Here is an 18,644-nt window from a genome sequence, read left to right as displayed (position 1 = left end):
ATCAACTAGAAGTAACAATTACTCAGAAGTAACAATCACCAAGAAGTAACAATGAACCAACTGTAACAATCACCCAGAAGTAACAATCACCAAGGAGTAACAATCACCCAGAAGTATCAGTCACCTAGAAGTAACAATCACCAAGAAGTAACAATCACCAAGAAGTAACAATGAACCAACAGTAACAATCACCCAGAAGTAACAATCACCCAGAAGTAACAATCACCAAGAAGTAACAATCACCAAGAAGTAACACTCACCCAGAAGTAACAATCACCCAGAAGTAACAATGAACCAACAGTAACAATCAACCAGAAGTAACAATCACCCAGAAGTAACAATCACCTAGAAGTAACAATCACCAAGAAGTAACAATCACCCAGAAGTAACAATCACCAAGAAGTAACAATCACCAAGAAGTAACAATCACCCAGAAGTAACACTAGCGTGGTGCAAGGTCAATGACCCGCGTACATGTACATTTGTAAGATCCGGTGACGTAGCGAAATGTTAATTGAAATTTATAGATAGCGCTGAGGATGAAAGGGTTAACAATTTTGGATAAATAGAGTTTTTATTGCGCAAACCACTCACTCCTTCCCGTGACTCACTTACTCACTCCCGTGACCCACAAAAACGTTTCTTCGGCCTGTCCCGGAATAGCACGAAGTGGTCACGAAATGATGGCATAACGTCGCCATCTCGTTTCACATTGCAATATTTTAACTCCAACTCCGCCATCTTGATTCACATGTCTTCTCGTGTGACCACCATGATTTCACTGACACTCGAAAGAAGCGAGCGGCCCGTGCGAGGCGGACGTGTGCTGGCGTGTAATGGTTGTCTCAATGTCCAACATGTGAAGGCCTTATCAAGCTTTTATATACTCTTGGTCATACATTCAGCGGAAGGAAGAGGTCATTAGGTAGGTTGTTTTATGGCTTAAACATATGTTTATTGGAAAGACTTCCGCCCGTATCCCCCTCTTAAACTTATATACGTCGATTGTGCCGCTCAAACCTTTTAGGGGCAGGGAGTCACGTACCCTACAAAAAGGTCCCTTCGTCTCACTCACCCCTTTCCGTGACCTACTAAAGTTTCCTTCGGCCTGTCCCGGAATAGCACGAGTCGGATACGAACTGATTACACAAGCTAGGTCGCCTCTCTGTTTCACATTACAATAACTTGGCCCCCGCCATCTTGATTCACATGTCAAGTCATGTGACCACCATTATTTCGCTTAAACTCGATAGAAGCGAGCGGCCGAGGCGAGGCGGACTTGCGGTGTAATTGTGAAGGTCTAATCAAGCTTTGATATACTCTTGGTAATACTTTCAGCGGAAGAAAGAGGTCATTCGGTAGGTTCTCTTATGGCTTAAATTTATGTTTGTTTTGAAACTTGTGTCTACGATATGACGACACCTGCATATGTAACGTGAAGCATGGACGACGATGCTTGGGAAATGTGAAACATAGGACAGGTGGTTTCTTTTTCAGGATCGACAATTTTCATGTGACGTACCAACTGAGATAGTTTCTATCGATATCTATAACATGTTCTTGTCTAAACAACGCGATAATTATGCCATGGCGTGAGGTGCGTGATTGATTGTTGTTTTACGCCACAGTCGTCAATATTCCAGCTATTCCACTACTACTACAACTACAACTACTATCACATCTACTTCTACTGATGATAATAATGTCAATTCCGTTCAAGTGAATGCTCAGGGCGCTGCATATTTATTACCCCGGTTAATAGATCAGTGTGCACTCGATTTTCATTCTCAACTCCCTAGGGAGTATACAACCCACGCTACCTATCTAGCCTTTATTTCAAGGCTATAATTACACTCTCAAACAGATTGACAAAAACGATGAACAGATTGACAACTGATGACAGTTTTTGTTGTTAATTTTCAGTTGTTGATCACGTACTTGATAAAGTTTGCTAGCGCTCTCTAAAACGTCTCATTTAAATACAAAAGAAAGTTAAAAATCAACCCACCTCTGTTGTCAGTGAGGGCGGTAGGGTAGCCTAGTGCTTAAAGCGTTCGCTCGTCACGCCGAAGACACGGGTTCGATTCCCGAAATGGGTACAATGTGCGAAGCCCATTCCTGGTGTCTCCCGCCGTGATATTGCTGCAATATTGCTTAATGCGGCGTAAAACTTCACTCACTCACTCTGTTGTCACTGAGACTCCAACTTCTAAAATATCACGTAAAGATTCGTAGAACAACAGGGACAGCCTTCAATTGTCTACCATTTCACTGTTTCCAGGAATGGCACTACACTAGTGAGTGAGTGAAATTAAACGTCGCATGTGTGAGTCTCATGGCGACGACAACTCTAATGGAGAAGCTAGATTCTGGCTAATGTTGGATTTGAATTATGTATAAACCGGTCGTGTATAACTGTCTCACGTGTATGAATATTTATGAGCCTTAGGTCACGGGCTCTCGTCGTTTTCTTTGACAATAGCGAGGAACTGAAAGCTATGCCGAAATGACACACTCCTCTTGAAATAAACACACCACAACAATATGAAAATCCACATGTATGTATAATTTATCAAAAGATGTGTCATTTGTAATGCTGAAAAACACTCTTTGAAAGTAAAGTCAACTTATTCATGTCCATTAAAATGAAATTTTATAATAGTCATTGGTTATATTGTCCAATCAGAATGTAGTACGTACTTCTGTAAATGCATATTGATATGTATAAAACTGTATGTTACTGGTATGATAAGAGATATGGCCGGGGTGGAGGTCGGCACACGGTACTCGGGACCCCAGGTCACACCCTCGGTCGACGCCTACCACTCTCCGTGTATAAAGACTCGACTTACACTGAAACTTAATACTTATGTATACCGACCCCCTAGCGTCAGTTTTTATGTGACGGTGACCCACCCAATAAGTAACAGCCATAGGCCAGCGACGCACCAAGAAGTACCAGTCACCAGGAAGTACCAATCACCCAGAAGTACCAATCACCTAGAAGTACCAATCACCTAGAAGTAACAATCACCTAGAAGTAACAATCACCCAGAAGTAACAATCACCTAGAAGTAACAATCACCTAGAAGTAACAATCACCCAGAAGTAACAATCACCTAGAAGTAACAATCACCTAGAAGTAACAATCACCCAGAAGTAACAATCACCTAGAAGTAACAATCACCTAGAAGTAACAATCACCTAGAAGTACCAATCACCCAGAAGTAACAATCACCTAGAAGTAACAATCACCTAGAAGTAACAATCACCCAGAAGTAACAATCACCTAGAAGTAACAATCACCTAGAAGTAACAATCACCCAGAAGTAACAATCACCTAGAAGTAACAATCACCTAGAAGTAACAATCACCTAGAAGAAACAATCACCCAGAATCAACAATCACCTAGAAGTAACAATCACCAAAAAGTAACAATCACTCAGAAGTAACAATCACTAAGAAGTAACAATCACCAAGAAGTATCAGTCACCTAGAAGTAGCAATCACCCAGAAGTAACAATCACCAAGAAGTACCAGTTGCCCAGAAGTATCAATCACCAAGAAGTACCAATCACCAAGAAGTACCAATCCCCAAGAAGTAACAATCACCCAGAAGTAACAATCACCTAGAAGTAACAATCACCAAGAAGTAACAATCACCAAGAAGTAACAATCACCCAGAAGCACCAATCACCCAGAAGTAACAATCACCTAGAAGTAACAATCACCTAGAAGTAACAATCACCTAGAAGTAACAATCACCCAGAAGTAACAATCACCAAGAAGTAACAATCACCCAGAAGTAACAATCACCCAGAAGTAACACTAGCGTGGTGCAAGGTCAATGACCCGCGTACATGTACATTTGTAAGATCCGGTGACGTAGCGAGGTGTTAATGGAAATTTATAGATAGCGCTGAGGATTAAAGGGCTAACAATTTTGGATAAATAGAGTTTTAAAGAAATATATTGCGCAAACCACTCACTCCTTTCCGTGACTCACTTACTCACTCCCGTGACCACCAAAAACGTTCCATCGGCCTGTCCCGGAATAGCACGAAGTGGTCACGAAATGATGGCATAACGTTGCCACCTCGTTTCACATTGCAATATTTTAACTCCAACTCCGCCATCTTGATTCACATGTCTTCTCGTGTGACCCAGAAGACTCGTCCAACTATCGATGAAAGTTGTATGCGAAAATACGACAAACCAATCAAAATGCGCGTATGATTTAAGTTCTTCGTCAAAGAATCCTTCGGAAATAATTTTTTTACATATGTCTTGCATCTAAAAATATACCAAAGACAGGTTAAATGTGTTCAATCATATAGTATAATTCCGCACGCCCCGATGTGCTTTAAATTGCATCTGAAATATACATAATATATGTGGAAATATATGTGAACCATTACGCAACGAGTTGTCAATTGTTTTAGGTATGCCCGTTTGCGCTAAGACGGAACCCGGTCGCAAAAATGGCCATGAGAGGGCCACGAGTTGCTATTCGGTTTGTCCCCAGATAACACGAATTGGTCACGAATGTCGTCTGACCAAAACTAACCCCGCCGTCTTGATTCACATATCAAGTCATATGACCAACATTAGTTCACTTGTGCTGGCGTGTAATGGTTGTCTCAATGTCCAACATGTGAAGGCCTTATCAAGCTTTTATCTACTCTTGGTCATACATTCAGCGGAAGGAAGAGGTCATTAGGTAGGTTGTTTTATGGCTTAAACTTATGTTTATTGGAAAGACGTCCGCGCGTATCCCCCTCTTAACTTATATACGTCGATTGTGCCGCTCAAACCTTTTACTTAGAGGCAGGGGGTCACGTACCCTACAAAAAGGTCCCTTGGTCTCACTCACCCCTTTCCGTGACCTATCTAAAGTGTCCTTCGACCTGTCCCGGAATAGCACGAGTCGGATACGAACTGATTACACAAGCTAGGTCGCCACCATGATTCACATTGCAATAAATTGACCCCCGCCATCTTGATTCACATGTCAAGTCATGTGACCACCATTAGTTCACTTAAACTCGATAGAAGCGAGCGGCCGGGGCGAGGCGGACTTGCGGTCTAATTGTGAAGGTCTAATCAAACTTTGATATACTCTTGGTAATACTTTCAGCGGAAGAAAGAGGTCATTCGGTAGGTTCTTTTATGGCTTAAATTTATGTTTGTTTTGAAACTTGTGTCTACGATATGACGACACCTGCATATGTAACGTGAAGCATGGACGACGATGCTTGGGAAATGTGAAACATAGGACAGGTGGTTTCTTTTTCAGGACCGACAATTTTCACGTGACGTACCAACTGAGATAGTTTCTATCGATATCTATAACATGTTCTTGTCTAAACAACGCGATAATCATGCCATGGCGTGAGGTGCGTGATTGATTGTTGTTTTACGCCGCACTCGTCAATATTCCAGCTATTACTACTACTTCAACTTTTACTACTACTACTGATGATGACAATAATAATAATAATGTCAATTTAATGCCAGATTCCATTCAAGTGAATGCTCAGGGCGCTGCATTTTTATTACCCCGGTTAATAGATCAGTGTGCACTCGATATGCATTCTCAACTCCCTAGGGAGTATACAACCCACGCTACCTATCTAGCCTTTATTTCAAGGCTATAATTACACTCTCAAACAGATTGACAAAAACGATGAACGGATTGACAACTGATGACAGTTTTTGTTGTTAATTTTCAGTTGTTGATCACGTACTTGATAAAGTTTGCTAGCGCTCTCTAAAACGTCTCATTTAAATACAATAAGGAAGTTAAAAATCAACCCACCTCTGTTGTCAGTGAGGGCGGTCGGGTAGCCTGGTGGTTAAAGCGTTCGCTCGTCACGCCGAAGACACGGGTTCGATTCCCGAAATGGGTACAATGTGCGAAACCCATTCCTGGTGTCTCCCGCCGTGATATTGCTGCAATATTGCTAAATGCGGCGTAAAACTTCACTCACTCACTCTGTTGTCACTGAGACTCCAACTTCTAAAATATCACGTAAAGATTCGTAGAACAACAGGGACAGCCTTCAATTGTCTACCATTTCACTGTTTCCAGGAATGGCACTACACTAGTGAGTGAGTGAAATTAAACGTCGCATGTGTGAGTCTCATGGCGACGACAACTCTAATGGAGAGGCTAGATTCTGGCTAATGTTGGATTTGAATTATGTATAAACCGGTCGTGTATAACTGTCTCACGTGTATGAATATTTATGAGCCTTAGGTCACGGGCTCTCGTCGTTTTCTTTGACAATAGCGAGGAACTGAAAGCTATGCCGAAATGACACACTCCTCTTGAAATAAACACACCACAACAATATGAAAATCCACATGTATGTATAATTTATCAAAAGATGTGTCATTTGTAATGCTGAAAAACACTCTTTGAAAGTAAAGTCAACTTATTCATGTCCATTAAAATGAAATTTTATAATAGTCATTGGTTATATTGTCCAATCAGAATGTAGTACGTACTTCTGTAAATGCATATTGATATGTATAAAACTGTATGTTACTGGTATGATAAGAGATATGGCCGGGGTGGCGGTCGGCACACGGTACTCGGGACCCCAGGTCATACCCTCGGTCGACGCCTACCACTCTCCGTGTATAAAGACTCGACTTACACTGAAACTTAATACTTATGTATACCGACCCCCTAGCGTCAGTTTTTATGTGACGGTGACCCACCCAATAAGTAACAGCCATAGGCCAGCGACGCACCAAGAAGTACCAGTCACCAGGAAGTACCAATCACCCAGAAGTAACAATCACCTAGAAGTACCAATCACCAAGAAGTAACAATCACCTAGAAGTAACAATCACCTAGAAGTAACAATCACCCAGAAGTAACAATCACCTAGAAGTAACAATCACCTAGAAGTAACAATCACCCAGAAGCAACAATCACCTAGAAGTAACAATCACCAAGAAGTAACAATCACCCAGAAGTAACAATCACCCAGAAGTAACACTAGCGTGGTGCAAGGTCAATGACCCGCGTACATGTACATTTGTAAGATCCGGTAACGTAGCGAGATGTTAATTGAAATTTATAGATAGCGCTGAGGATGAAAGGGCTAACACTTTTGGATAAATAGAGTTTTAAAGAAATATATTGCGCAAACCACTCACTCCTTTCCGTGACTCACTTACTCACTCCCGTGACCTCCAAAAAGGTTCCTTCGGCCTGTCCCGGAATAGCACGAAGTGGTCACGAAATAATGGCATGATGTCGCCACCTCGTTTCACATTGCAATATTTAAACTCCAACTCCGCCATCTTGATTCCCATGTCTTCTCGTGTGACCCAGAAGACTCACCCCACTATCGATGAATGTTGTATGCGAAAATACGACAAACCAATCAAAATGCGCGTATGATTTAAGTTCTTCGTCAAAGAATCCTTCAGAAATATTTTTTTGATTTTACCTATATGTCTTGCATCTAAAAATATACCCAAGACACAGTTAAATGTGTTCAATCATAAAGTATAATTCCGCACGTCCCGATGTGCTTTAAATTGCATCTGAAATATATATAATATATGTGGAAATATATGTGAACCATTACGCAACGAGTTGACAATTGTTTTAGGTATGTGGAACTCTTACCATAATAATAATGTCAAGTAATAATGCGCCAGATTCCATTCCAGTAAATGCTTTGGGCGCTGCATATTTATTACCCCGGTTAACAGATCAGCGTGCACTCGATTTTCATTCTCATTTCCCTGGGGAGTATACAACCCAAGCTACCTATCTAGCATTTATTTCGAGGCTATAATTACACTCTCAAACAGATTGAAAAAAACGATGAACAGATTGACAAATGATGACAGTTTTTGTTGTTAATTTTCAGTTGTTGATCACGTGCTTAATAAAGTTGCTAGCGCTTCTCTAAAACGTCTCATTTAAATATAATAAGGAAGTTAAAAATCAACCCATCTCTGTTGTCAGTGAGACTCCAGCTTCTAAAATATCACTTAAAGATTCATAGAAAACAGGGACAACCTTCAATTGTCTTCCATTTCACTGTTTCCAGGAATGGTACTGTCCAAGGGCGTTAGTTTCGGCCCTTCGATGGTAGCTCAGGGTGGAGACGGAAGACAAAACTCAGGGGTGAAGTTTAGACGAAAGCAGCCATATTTATTGTTGATGGTTGGAAATGAGTCGAAAAGGTACATGTTGATAGTAACGTGACAGAACGCACACCGGGACCTAGTGGCCAATGTTCCCGGGTGGGAGAACCGTTCTGTCACTTACCTTCTGGCTGTCTCTCTAGGCTGTCTCCCTGACTGACCATGTCAGTCGGGTTTTGTAGAGCGAGGTATTACGTAACGTGTGGCAAGGTCATTGTCCCACGTGTATGTATAGACGTAAGATCCGGCGACGTTAGGAGGTGTTAATTGAAATTTATAGATAGCCCTGGAGATTAAGGGTCCTGCCCGGAGGGGCTTATGATAAGAGGGGATACGTCGAATGTTTGCTGAATTTATTAAACATACAAAGGGCATAGAAATTTCGGTGCACTTGGAAACATGTTGAACCAGTTAGGTATTTAGATAAATGAAATGTTAAATAAAAGTATTGAAATGGTTTGCACTATTTTAAATAAAAGTATTTAAATGGTTTGCACTATAACAGTACTACACTAATGAGAGTGAAATTAAACGTCATATGTGTGAGGATTATGGCGACGAGAACTCTAATGGAGAGGCTAGATTCTGGCTAATGTTGGATTTGAATTTTATATTATATATATAAATAGGCTCCTACACATTTAAAAAAAACCGTATCTCCTCTAAAAATGGAGAACATAGAGGCATAGGCCAGTTGAGTCTTCATGGGCAGGCATCAACCTGTCCCGGAATAGCACGTGTTCGTTACGAAATGATTACACAAGGTCGCCATCACTTAACCCCGCCATCTTGATTCACATGTCAAGTCATGTGACCACCATTATTTCACTGAAACTCGATAGAAGCGAGCGGCCCGAGCGAGGCGGACTTGTGCTGGCGTGTAATGGTTATCTTAATGTCCAAGATGTGAAGGCCTAATCCAGCTTTAATACCCTCTTGGTCATACTTTCAGCGGAAGAAAGAGGTCATTAGGTAGGTTGTTTTATGCCTTAAACTTATGTTTGCTTTGAAACTTGTGTCTACGATATGACGACACCTGCATATGTAACGTGAAGCATGGACGACGATGCTTGGGAAATGTGAAACATAGGACAGGTGGTTTCTTTTTCAGGATCGACAATTTTCATGTGACGTACCAACTGAGATAGTTTCTGTCGATATCTAAACCCTGTTCTAACAGTTGTTAACGCCGCACTCAGCAATCTTCCCGCTATTTGACAGCGGCCTGTAAATAATCGAGTCTGGACAGGACAATCCAGTGATTGGCATCTTGAGCATCGATCAATGCAATAGGGATACGATGACATGGATCAACCAAGTATCGCGAGAATATGCAGGCAGACATTGATGCGGACATCAAATATTCTCCGCCATATGATGTCATATGTAGAGGACGGAAGTGGGATCAATGGAAGGAGAGGATTGGTGTAAAGTACAACTTGTTATGACGAATCTTTGTTGTATGATAGTTTAATACGGCTGGGTACTGTTCCGTTTTGTTCGCTAGGTTTGTCGTGTGATTACTTCCGGCTTAGATATGAAATATGTTCTGAAGAATTTGACTTTGTTCAACTCAACCTCGTGAATAGATCATGTGATTCGTGCAGATCCGGGGTAGAACAGGTCTTCAGCATCCCATGCTTGTCGTAAAAGATGACTATGCTTGTCGTAAGACGCGACTAACGGGATCGGGGTGTCAGGCTCGCTGACTTGGTTTGATTAATGCCATAGTATCACAATTGCGTGGATCGATGCTCATGATGTCATTCACTGGATTGTCTGGTCCAGACTCGATTATTTACAGACTGCCGTCATATAGCTGGAATATTGCCGAGTGTGGCATTAAACAACAATCAAACAAACGAATAGATCATGTATTTTTTAATGGAAATAATATCTCTTGACTTGAAAAAACAGACCAAGTTAAAAAGACAACCTGGCCAAGAATAAAAGGCATGAAACGTAGAATCAAATATCACCGTATGAAACGGCATGAACCATTGCAACAGCGAACTACCGTAGAAAGAACGAAACAAACACAGAGTACTTTTTTAAGAAAACGTATTGTTGATAAATGATAGGAAGTAACAAAAATATATGGATGGTCATATGAAAATTCAAAATTAATCTTGGAAGCAAGTCGTTATACAGTCGAACAACGTTATCACATACCGACACCTTGAACCTATTCTACTGTACCGACCGCCTCATTATATATAGATGTCTGATTATCTTAGATTCTAGATAAAGGGCAAGGCGCTATCTCGAACCTTGCTCCAAGTCCAAACTGTGATCTTTGTACCTTAATCACGAAGTTGCAATCTCTATCTCATTAAAATCAGATCTTGTTCTCGCTACTGCCGAACAAAGATCCGAGGACATCCCATTAGGGGTCACGTCAGAACGACCTTTCATCCGACCAATCAGAGAGTCGCTTACCAGATCATGAAAGTGACAGTCGGAGTGTGATTTCTAATCATGCAACCTCGAACACCTTAACACAGGGTATTCCGAACGATAGTTACGGGCTAAACGACTGAATCCATACAATCTAGACCATCTATTAGCCATTCCAGAATTTCTTTTATTCAGGTTTCAATTTTTTTTCTCGAGAATTTGTCAAAATGTTTCCAAGCGTAGTCGCCAATTTGAAATTAGTGTCGTAAAGCACGAGAAAGCTGCCTTCTATTTGGCTAATGTCGACTTTTTGTCAGTCATTTCAATGGTCGGTCAAAGTTCGCGCAAGGTCGGTCTGACTTGACCCGTAATGGGATGTCCTCGGACCTTTGTTCAGCGGTAGCGAAAACTAAGATCTTATTTTAATGAGATTGTTGGAATCTCGAAGCCGCATGAACAGTTTTAACAAGCGCGAACGGACGCTGTTAATGTGTCATCAGAATGTTTGGAATTAGCGAGATTTACATTTTGAAGTGCACGTGGATTGAAATAGGAAATGGGAATGGAGTCCAATTATGTATGACCGCCTCTGTGATCTGGTGGTGGAGCGTCCGTTCGGAATTCGATTCCCGGCCGCGCCATACCAAAATATGTTAAAAGATGGTTCTTGTTGTTACCCTGCCCGGGGCTTGGCATATAGAGGGGCTAAAACAAGGACTGGTTGACTCGGAGTCAGTATACTGTGTCTGAGTGGGGTACTCAATTTTAACTGAGGCATGTATACAAGCAGCCACACACACGCACGCATGCGCACACACACGCACGCTATATAAAAGCGCAATAATCTTGAACGTGGCATTTAACCCCATTTCACCTCACCTCACTTCACCTATGAACCCGTGAAGATCCGGTTTGGAATAGGTCTTCAGCAACCCATGCCTGGTCAGGCGCGCGGACTGAAATGATTCTTCTTCTTCTTTTGCTATATAAACCATGCACCAGTGCAACTTTTTATTAAAAACGTGTACCAAGTGCATATAAAAAAATCAAATTTGTGTCTAACTAAGCCTTACTTGTCCACACACAATCGATCTTTGAACACACTCACTACCATACCACATCACTCATCCCTGTGTTGTGTGTAATTTGTCATACTTTCTTGGGCTCTATGCAATCAAAGTGTGGGTACTTGGAGATTATTGCGCGGCGCCCTGCGCACTGGTCTGCTTGTTGTTGGTTTGAGAAAATTACATGGGCATGAGTAATAGTTGGAGAAAGATGTTAACAAACTTTTAAAAGAAACCTTATCTATTTAACTCGCATAATATAGTGATATGTCTACATACGAAATACGTAAATAATAAGGAAAATATATTTTAAAACATTCCTAAGTGTAAATTATTACACTAAACATGTTTGTGTTAGTCGTGCACAATGAGTTAAAATCTATGATGTGAGTTATAGTTAGATAGATGTAAACAAATATTGAAAAGAAACCATATCTTGGTCTCACACCTGTTAAATGATATGTGTGTACATACTAAATGCGTAAATTATTATGAAAATATTTGTTAAAATATTCCTAACAGTAAATTATTACATGAAACACATTTGTGTTGGTCGGGCTCAATGATCAAAGGGAGTCGAACGTTGACCCAGTTTCCGCGTATGAACACTCGTGAATAATTGACGAGTCAGGGGGCGAGGCTCACTCCAAATATATATTAATGTATATTAAACACGCTGAAATTAGTGAGTTAATGACTGGTTTACATCCGCTTTGAACAGTATCTCACGACACTTACAATGAGCGGTAATGGTCCCTCTCATTAACAATAAAACTCAATGGTTACACTACAAGTATAGCTAATGTTCACATTTCGTTCTCACTATGCAAGCACGTTTATATGTTCAAGTAAGGATAAAGCATCTATCAACTGCAGATTATACATGATCAGATTGTTTTATACGTGTATCTAAATAGTTTTTGCCACGGCTGCGGTAAAACAATTCCCATTCGGACATTTTGTACCCAACTCTTAAGGCCTACAGCGGGTACCCGGGTAGGGTCGGGTAACAGGGTGTCGAGTACCCGGGTAGTAAATTTGGACTCGTCCCAGTCCTACCTACTACCAAGGTATGCGTCGTGCATAATGTGAGCTTGTCGGGGGAACACTGTATGTCAATAGTTGTTTGGATAACAGGATAGTATTTATTTACTTACGGGTGATGACTCGCGGGCTGCTTGAAACGCTTATGTCACATCGTCCGATATATTCTAGGATGCACAATTATTCAAGATACGTTCAAATCGTAAGAGAATTTTTTTTATTAATGTACAATGAGTGAAGCCCATTTCGGGTGTCCCCCGCCGTGATATTGCTGGAATATTGCTAAGGCGGCGTAAAACCATACTCACTCACTCCTGTTGTGAGCTGATCCGAGATTTGTATGTAGTAAAGGTCACACTCAGCAATATTCCAAGTACATCGCGGCCGCTCTATGGTCGCCACGTATGACAAGCTTAAAGAAGTTGCTGTGTCATGTGTGTGGGGACTTATCCTACCCAGGAATCCCCACGGGGACAGGAAGGGGGAACGTTATTGTTCGCCTTGATAGCTATAGTCACATATTGATATATCGATATATTTTGATTGGAATCGTTGTTTTACTTGCAGATCTGAAAGGTGGACATACAATGGACGTCATAATCGCCAAAGTCATCGCCATCGCCATTCTCCTCGTTATCACGCTGCTGCTTGGCATAATACCTTACTTCATCATTAAAAGGGGAGGTGATGCGAACGCATCTGCTCGAAGGGAAAAGGTGCTGAGTCTGCTGAATTGCTTCGCGGGGGGCGTGTTTCTTGGCACGTGTTTGCTACATTTGCTGGTCGAGGGCAAGGAGGATTTGGAACAGGGACTGGAACACGCCTACAACTTCACGAGCTACCCGGTGTTTGAGATGCTCACTGGCGCTGGCTTCTTCCTCATCGCCGCCGTAGAAAAGTTAGCCATGTTATTTATGACGGGAGTGGCCGTGACGTCACTTCCGGCGAACCAAGCTAAACGTCAACGCTACAGGAGACCCGCTGAGGAGGAGACGCGGTTATTAGGCAACGAAAATAGACAAGATGCAATCGGTGACATCGACAAAATGGAAGGAAGGCGTCGCACCATGTCCTCGGTGTCCCATGCCAGTGAACTGGAACTATCTATATCACACACCCACGACCTGGAGTCGCTCTCTGCCGCGTCTGGATTCAGTGCCTTCCTGCTGCTGATCGCTCTGTCCTTCCATACACTATTTGACGGTTTAGCAGTGGGACTGCAGGAAGAAACAAAACAAGTATGGGAGATCTTCATTGCCGTCTCGATTCACAAAAGTCTAGTTGCCTTTTGTCTAGGTCTTCAGCTTTTTAGAGCCTTTGTGCCATACTTTAAGAGACCGTTCGGGTGCCTGTTCCTGTTTTCGTTGATGTCGCCTATCGGAATTAGCATCGGCATAGCTGTGACATCATCCAACCTTGACCTTGACGCACAATCAATGGCGTCGGGGATTCTCCAGGGTGTTGCGTGCGGAACGTTCCTTTATGTCACGTGTTTTGAAATTTTGAAAGACGAATTCGGACATGGTAAAGACATTTTAAAAGTGTTTGTGGCCTCGTTAGGTTTCGCAGCCATGGCGGGAGTGAAGGGTCTAGATAACGACCACTGAGACAAAAGAAATAATGTGTCTCCGGTAACCAGACAAATAATTCATGTCTTGAGACGTTCGGCCAATGCGACGTTGGAAAATTAACTCAGGACACTGGTTATCTTTATGACATCCGTAACCTCTTGACAAAAATAATTAACGGCTTCAGTGTTGTTTCTGTATTGTTTGTTTGTTGTTAAACGCCGCGCTCAGCAGTATTCAAGCTGTTTATGATGGCAGTCTGTAAATAATCGTATCATGAAGTGACACACCGGTCATTAATATTATGAGCAATGATCCATAAATAATAAGTTAAGGTGGACTGCATGGGCTGTTACGTCAAGCATGGGGTACTTGGGGACCCGCCTACAGGGATTGATTACCAAGGGTATAATCTCCGGTACCCGTCAAGCATGGGGTACTTGGGGACCCGCCTACAGGGATTGATTACCAAGGGTACAATCTCCGGTACACGTCATGCATGGGGTACTTGGGGACCCGCCTACAGGGATTGATTACCAAGGGTACAATCTCCGGTACACGTCAAGCATGGGGTACTTGGGGACCCGCCTACAGGAATTGATTACCAAGGGTACAATCTCCGCTACACGTCATGCTTGGGGTACTTGGGGACCCGCCTACAGGGATTGATTACCAAGGGTACAATCTCCGGTACACGTCAAGCATGGGGTACTTGGGGACCCGCCTACGGGGATTGATTACCAAGGGTACAATCTCCGGTACACGTCATGCATGGGGTAGTTGGGGACCCGCCTACAGGGATTGATTACCAAGGGTACAATCTCCGGTACACGTCATGCATGGGGTAGTTGGGGACCCGCCTACAGGGATTGATTACCAAGGGTACAATCTCCGGTACACGTCAAGCATGGGGTAGTTGGGGACCCGCCTACAGGGATTGATTACCAAGGGTACAATCTCCGGTACACGTCATGCATGGGGTACTTGGGGACCCGCCTACAGGGATTGATTACCAAGGGTACAATCTCCGCTACACGTCATGCATGGGGTACTTGGGGACCCGCCTACAGGGATTGATTACCAAGGGTACAATCTCCGGTACACGTCATGCATGGGGTACTTGGGGACCCGCCTACAGGGATTGATTACCAAGGGTATAATCTCCGGTACACGTCAAGCATGGGGTACTTGGGGACCCGCCTACAGGGATTGATTACCAAGGGTACAATCTCCGGTACCCGTCAAGCATGGGGTACTTGGGGACCCGCCTACAGGGATTGATTACCAAGGGTACAATCTCCGCTGCACGTCATGCATGGGGTACTTGGGGACCCGCCTACAGGGATTGATTACCAAGGGTACAATCTCCGCTACACGTCATGCATGGGGTACTTGGGGACCCGCCTACAGGGATTGATTACCAAGGGTACAATCTCCGGTACCCGTCAAGCATGGGGTAGTTGGGGACCCGCCTACAGGGATTGATTACCAAGGGTACAATCTCCGATACACGTCATGCATGGGGTACTTGGGGACCCGCCTACAGGGATTGATTACCAAGGGTACAATCTCCGGTACACGTCAAGCATGGGGCACTTGGGGACCCGCCTACGGGGATTGATTACCAAGGGTACAATCTCCGGTACACGTCAAGCATGGGGTACTTGGGGACCCGCCTACAGGGATTGATTACCAAGGGTACAATCTCCGGTACACGTCAAGCATGGGGTACTTGGGGACCCGCCTACGGGGATTGATTACCAAGGGTACAATCTCCGGTACACGTCAAGCATGGGGTACTTGGGGACCCGCCTACGGGGATTGATTACCAAGGGTACAATCTCCGGTACACGTCAAGCATGAGGTATTTTGGGACCCGCCTACAGGAATTGATTACCAAGGGTACAATCTCCGGTACACGTCATGCATTGACTGTATAAACATGTATTTACTTCATGTTTGAATGTTATGAAGCCTTAGCAATAAAAAATATTTGATAATATTTTAAGTGATCTTTGTTTTGTTTGCATGAGTGAGTGAAGGTTATTTTATGGCTGGTTGTCATCAATATTTCAGGAATATTACGGCGGGGTGTTCTCCATGGCACCCGACAAGCATTGGCTGCTGCATTTGGGGTACACTGTAACTGACTCCCAACAGGGTGTTCTCCATGGCACCCGACAAGCATTGGCTGCTGCATTTGGGGTAGACTGTAACTGACTCCCAACAGGGTGTTCTCCATGGCACCCGACAAGCATTGGCTGCTGCATGTGGGGTAGACTGTACCTGACTTCCAACAGGGTGTTCTCCATGGCACCCGACAAGCATTGGCTGCTGCATGTGGGGTAGACTGTACCTGACTCCCAACAGGGTGTTCTCCATGGCACCCGACAAGCATTGGCTGCTGCATGTGGGGTAGACTGTACCTGACTTCCAACAGGGTGTTCTCCATGGCACCCGACAAGCATTGGCTGCTGCATGTGGTGTAGACTGTACCTGACTTCCAACAGGGTGTTCTCCATGGCACCCGACAAGCATTGGCTGCTGCATGTGGTGTAGACTGTACCTGACTTCCAACAGGATGCTCTCCGTGGCACCCGACAAGCATTGGCTAACAACAGGGTCTTTTGTCTCATCATTGTTATATCTGTCTCAGCCATGTATCACTTCGGGCTTTCACATCAAATTGACACGCCGTGATGTTGCTGAAATACTGTTCAAGCCGGCGTTAAGCTCACTCAAGGGACTGTACTCTAAATCCCGGGAGTCGCTGCTTCCATTGTTTTTTCCCTCAAACAAAAGACGTTGTCCTCGTAGTCCAGAATGGCCTATAAAATCACAGAACAGTCGCTGAAAGTTGTTTAAATCCACAGTCAGCAATATTCCAGCGGCCAGGAGATAATCAGGTCTGGGCCGGGCAAACCAAGGAATGGAAATATGAGTAACAATCCATGCTGTGGTGTACGAAGATAATCAAACAGGCCCGGAGCCTGGGCACCTCATCCAGGTTATTCGCCTCGTGCTACAGGCAATAGAGTGGTTGGTGACCTATTCTAACCTGAGTCTCTGTTTATTTCACTGTTATTTTTATTTTATTTTATGTTAACAGTGTCTGTGGTCTATTGAATAGAGCGGAAGTTCGGTGGTTCGATCTCCAGCAGAGTCATACCAAACTCCGTCAAGAGATAGTATTTCTTGTAACCCTGACTGGTGCACGGCATTAAGCGAATACATAAGAGATGGACGTCGTCTCGGAGTCCGTACAATGCGTCTCAGAGGAGTATGTTAAACTGCAGCATGATATCTTGCTTATTGCACTTGTACGGTAATCAAACATGTGATCACAAAATCCACTTCTCCTTTTCTAAAAGGTTTTATACGCGCTTGATTGTATATATCCCGAACTGAGTGAATACCGTTGTATCAGTCGACATGTACACGTCATTGGATGACGTCACTAGAGGGTTATTCAGTAGTTGAAGGCACGCTTGTAGCGACGCAGTCACGTGACATTGTAGCTGTGCGCATGATCCTCCAGTATCAACCCGCTTCGTGTATTTTTTTTTAACAAGTAAACAGTAGCTATTAGACAACCCAGGTATAGTCAGGCATGAGTGAATTTGCTTGTTAGACGAAGTAGGCATGTGGATCGACCCATTTTACCGTGAACAGGCATGGGCGGATACAGCTTTTTTTAAAAGGAGGGGTGCACATGATGTCAATCACTGGATTGTCTGGTCCAGACTCGATTATTTACAGTTGAAATTGAAATTGCAATATTCAGCAATATTCAGTGATTGATACCATGAGCATCGATCCACGCAATTGGGATCGATGACATGCATCAACCAAGTCAGCAAGCCTTGACCACCCGATCCCGTTAGTCGCCTTTTACGACAAGCATAGTCACCTTTTACGGCAAGCATACGATTATTTACAGATTATTACCGTGTCCTCTTTTATCAAACTAAATATTTCAGTATACGGGGAGAAACCACCGAAACGTCGCCTTTACAGTAATTAAAGAAGTTGTTATCCATACATTGTGTCTACTTTGTTATCCGTCAACTTCTAAGTAATGCCTATCAAACAATTTAACTTGTTTATTGTTTCTGTGCCCCGTTTCCATGGCTATAAAACATGCAAATTAATTTTCATACAGAAAAAAACAAAAACATCCATTCATAAATATGTTCTTTATTAAACATCTTCGGTATAATACATTCTCCCGGGTATCATAAATTAATGCTGTATCATTGTTCATTGTATCTAACCGTACATCAGTAGAGCGCACGGTCATTGTCAAAGGGAGACAACAAATCACGAACGGCAATCGGAACAGCTCGGTTATTTGGAAGTTGGTTGCTCCGTGTTGCTGAAGTTACTCATCGTG

General features: G+C 43.1%; 1 protein-coding gene across 3 annotated transcripts; it reads left to right on the top strand.

The window, feature by feature from the left end:
- Positions 1 to 580: 580 nt before the first annotated feature.
- LOC124118065 (zinc transporter ZIP1-like) lies at positions 581 to 16,253 on the top strand. 3 transcript variants are annotated; one of them, XM_046480118.2, is made up of 2 exons: positions 581 to 925; positions 13,251 to 16,253. In XM_046480118.2, the coding sequence occupies exon 2, from the start codon at positions 13,271 to 13,273 to the stop codon at positions 14,288 to 14,290; it is 1,020 nt and encodes a 339-aa protein (XP_046336074.1). In that variant the 5' UTR covers positions 581 to 925; positions 13,251 to 13,270; the 3' UTR covers positions 14,291 to 16,253. The 3 variants fall into 3 exon arrangements, with proteins under 3 accessions (XP_046336074.1, XP_046336072.1, XP_046336073.1); XM_046480116.2 differs by lacking the exon at positions 581 to 925 and adding an exon at positions 4,379 to 4,720; XM_046480117.2 differs by lacking the exon at positions 581 to 925 and adding an exon at positions 9,008 to 9,147.
- The last annotated feature ends 2,391 nt before the right edge of the window (positions 16,254 to 18,644 follow it).

This window comes from Haliotis rufescens, unplaced genomic scaffold (assembly GCF_023055435.1).
Source record: "Haliotis rufescens isolate VD_foot unplaced genomic scaffold, xgHalRufe1.0.p SCAF_15, whole genome shotgun sequence".
NCBI classification, from domain to species: domain Eukaryota; kingdom Metazoa; phylum Mollusca; class Gastropoda; order Lepetellida; family Haliotidae; genus Haliotis; species Haliotis rufescens.
Note: the sequence above shows the minus strand (reverse complement) of the source record. Positions and strands in the feature narration are given on the sequence as shown.